Raw genomic sequence first — 3,893 nt, 5'->3', positions numbered from 1 at the left:
GGCTCCAAACGAATCTCTACTGCGCAGACTCGGGCTCCAAACGAATCACTACTGCGCAGACTCGGGCCCCAAACAGATCTCTACTGCGCAGACTCGGGGCCCCAAACGAATCACTACTGTGCAGACTCGGGCTCCAGATGACGTCATTTACTCCAGATGGCAGCGGCCATACTGAGATGCTTTGGCTTCACTTTTCTATAGTGGAAGGAATAGGAGATGTGTTGTCCATCTTTTTTTACAGTCTATGGTCACACCTCTGTTCATCAGTTTGCATTGGCTACCAGTAGCTGCTCATGTAAAATTCTTTGATGTTTGCCTAAAAAACCACCACTGGCTCTGCACCCATTTACCTAAATCGCATAAAATTCAAGGCATTAATGTTTGCCTACAGAACCACCACTGGCTCTGCACTTCTTTACCTAAATTCATTACTTCAGACTTATGTGCCTCTAGAAGCTTGCGTTCTGCAAGTGAACGTCGCTTTATTGTGAGGCACAAAATCACTTTCACAGACTTTTTCATTAACTGTTCCCTTCTGGTGGAATGACCTGCCCAACTCAATCCGAGCTGCTGAGTCCTTAGCCATCTTCAAGAAACAAATAAAAACCCATCTGTTCCACCTTTATTTGACCCTCTAACTCTAGCACTCTCTATTCTATTTATTTTCTGTCTACTTATTATTATATAAACAAAATTTAATAAATAAATAAAAAAACCTTGCTGCGTGTACTGCATTAGACTAACCAGGACATATTGTTGCTCTTTTGTTGGTTTGATTGCTTCTGTTGTCCTCATGTGTAAGTCACTTTAGATAAAAGCGTCTGCTAAATGACTAAATGTAAATGTGAACTGATGTAATCTAGAGGGACGTGGCTTGAATCTTAGGCTGCTGGTACCACACATGGATAAAAATACTAACACGATACTAAAAACCTAGTAGTCGGTACTGTATACTCGATACCACGGTAGAAAAAAAAACCTTATTAAACTTATTATTAATTATAGTTATCTCACCAAAATGTTTGCTCAATCAATTGATCTTTTTTCTATGAGGTAATTTGTTGCAATAGTCAGTAATAAAACAAGAATGAATAAACACACTAGAAGCAGTAGCATAAATAATACAATAGAATAAAGATACAAAATAAATGTTGCATATTTTTTTCGGGTAGATCTAACAGTAGCATTCAAGTAATACCACAGAAATTGAATAATCAAATTCGCAAGTACTTTATGGTTTAAAATCGCTTGAATTTATTATAATTTTTTGCTCTGATAATGTGTTTTGGTTCAACCTACATGGTAAGTTTTATAAAACTGTAGAAAAACAAGTACCGTCAGGATTTTAAAACGTTGTTACTGACTTGATACTGAAGTATCGGTTCTCATGACATCCCTAGTTTAGAGGCATTGCTCATATTTTTTCCTTGTGTTATTTAAGCTTTAATGAAAGCAGCAGCAATATGAGATGTTAAAAGTTTAACATGTGTGACCCTGTACCACAAAACCAGTCTTAAGTGTCAATTTTTTTTTTATTGAGTTGTATACATCATCTGAAAGCTGAATAAATAAGCTTTCCATTGATGTATGGTTTCTTATGATAGGACAATATTTGGCTGAGATACAACTATTTGAAAATCTGGAATCTGAGGGTGCAAAAAAATCTAAATATTGAGAAAATCATCTTTAAAGTTGTCCAAATGACGTTCTTAGCAATGCATATTACTAATCAAAAATTAAGTTTAACATATTTACAGTAGGAAATTTACAAAATATCTTCATGGAACATGATCTTTACTTAATATCCTAATGATTTTTGGCATAAAAAAAAAAGGATAATTTTGACCCATACAATGTATTGTTGGCTATTGCTACAAATATACCCCAGCAACTTAAGACTGCTTTTGTGCTCCAGGGTCACATATTGCAAAATTTGCCAAAATGACATTGGTTTGTACTAAATAAAATGTTGTATTTTCAGTAATGCAGCTGATGTATAGTGTGTTTGTCCATCAGGTGTTGAAGAAATACTCATGCTTGTGGTGCATGAACAGACCAGCCAACAAAAGACCAAAGCTGTACATTGTAAATCTACAGGTAATACTATATTTTATAAAACCGTTCAATCTCTTGATCCTTTTGTTTTCCATAAAATTTAACGTGACTTTGTTTATTTGATCTAAAAGCCTGCTGTGTTTTCCTTATTTATTTTAGTGGACACCGAAAGATACCTTGGCCACTCTGAAAATTCATGGGAAGTGTGATGCTGTGATGGGTCTTCTGATGGAGGAGCTGGGTTTGGGAACTCCAGTTTACAACAGGCAAGACCCAACTGAAGTGGAATACATGTCTAATATACTGTTAAGGTGCTGTAACATTAGCGGGCAAAACGTCTCATTGCCAGTAGTGTAGATATATGAGGCATAGCTCAGACAGAATTCACTTTCAAACCATGTAGCTTTCTGTTGGTCAACACAGCAAAGTCACATGACAAATGTGAACCCGCTGTCAAATCTTTGTGGGGGAATCTTTTACTTTTATACAAAATTCCTGATCACACGGATTCCTATTATAATGACTGGATTTCACTAATGTGACCGCACCTTTAAGCAGAAAGATAAGAGAGCATTGTGAATATTGTCACGGCTAAAGACAGTCTCTCATGTCAAACTGAGGGATGTCACAGCTACTGAATGTTTTTGCTAAAATCTCTCCCTCTTCTGTTAAGAGCAGTGATGACAGATTAGTCATAGTTAGAATAGTTTACAAGAGAATGCAATTCTAAACACAGTGAGGCTGTGAAGGAGACAACCGAGTAGATGAGTTTGAGGAAGTGATGATGTTTAATGTCCCTGACGAATTCTGTAGTCCTGTTTAGACACTTGTTACAAATCGCCTTTTTCAAGTCTTCACTAAAAATCTTAAGTAAAAATTAACTTAAGTATTTAAAATCATAGAATAAAAGGTGAAAATATATCTTGAGCTTGTGTTCACCGCTGACCTTATTTCAGGGATTTAACCAAAAACCCATTCAAAATAATTTTACTTTAGAACAGTAACAACCAGACGTGTTAATATGCTTGGTTTTGTTTAGTGTTTTTTGGCTAAAATGCTTGTTTTCCGGGTTTTTGGACTCGTATAACATGGCCTCAAGCCTGATTGCTGTGTGAAGTCTCCAGTGTTGGGAAGGTTACTTTGGAAATGTAATAGGTTAAAGATTACAAGTTACCCTGTTTAAAATGTAATAGTAGTGTAACTTTTTCAATTACTTTATTAAAGTAATGTAACTGATTACTTTTGATTACTTTTTGATTACTTTTAAAAATTTCTAATGAATGTTTATTTGCAACTGTTAATCATTTTCAAACATTTACACCATGCAGGGTTAACCTTACAGTAGTGCTCAACACTGTCAGACCTTCAAAATCCTTCATCACTTGAATTAAGATGATCAAATTTGAACACATCCACCACGAAATCAGACTTTAGTACCACCTTTTACTTTGAGATTGATCTGAAGTTCAATGCAGATTTAAAATCATAAGAAATAGTTTGCTGATACTGTTTTTGAAACCAAATCTTTGCATAACTACAGGAAACACTGCATCTAACAATAAAAAATAATAATAAATAAAAGCATATACATCAACTCAAATACGGTTATCTAATAAGCATGTGTCCTATTCTGTGTACTAAACTCCTGAAACATTGGTGTCTCTTTGAAACATTGGTGTCTCTTTGAAACATTGGTGTCTCTTTGAAACATTGGTGTCTCTTTGAAACATTGGTGTCTCTTTGAAACATTGGTGTCTCTTTGAAACATTGGTGTCTCTTTGAAACATTGGTGTCTCTTTGAAACATTGGTGTCTCTTTGAAACATTGGTGTCTCTTTG

General features: G+C 35.3%; 1 protein-coding gene across 1 annotated transcript in view; it reads left to right on the top strand.

Moving 5' to 3' along the window:
• Positions 1-3,893, top strand: part of sirt7 (sirtuin 7) — a 17,588-nt gene that overhangs the window by 11,485 nt on the left and 2,210 nt on the right. The window contains exons 8-9 of the mRNA XM_016459537.1: positions 2,017-2,097; positions 2,215-2,321. Of these exons, the coding sequence (XP_016315023.1) occupies positions 2,017-2,097; positions 2,215-2,321 (188 nt within the window). The remainder of the gene's footprint in view (positions 1-2,016; positions 2,098-2,214; positions 2,322-3,893) is intronic.

The sequence above is a fragment of the Sinocyclocheilus anshuiensis genome, unplaced genomic scaffold, assembly GCF_001515605.1.
Source record: "Sinocyclocheilus anshuiensis isolate Anshui unplaced genomic scaffold, SAMN03320099.WGS_v1.1 scaffold2209, whole genome shotgun sequence".
Classification (NCBI taxonomy): Eukaryota; Metazoa; Chordata; class Actinopteri; order Cypriniformes; family Cyprinidae; genus Sinocyclocheilus; species Sinocyclocheilus anshuiensis.
The sequence above is the reverse complement of the archived record's forward strand: the minus strand, read 5'-3'. Positions and strand labels throughout refer to the sequence as shown.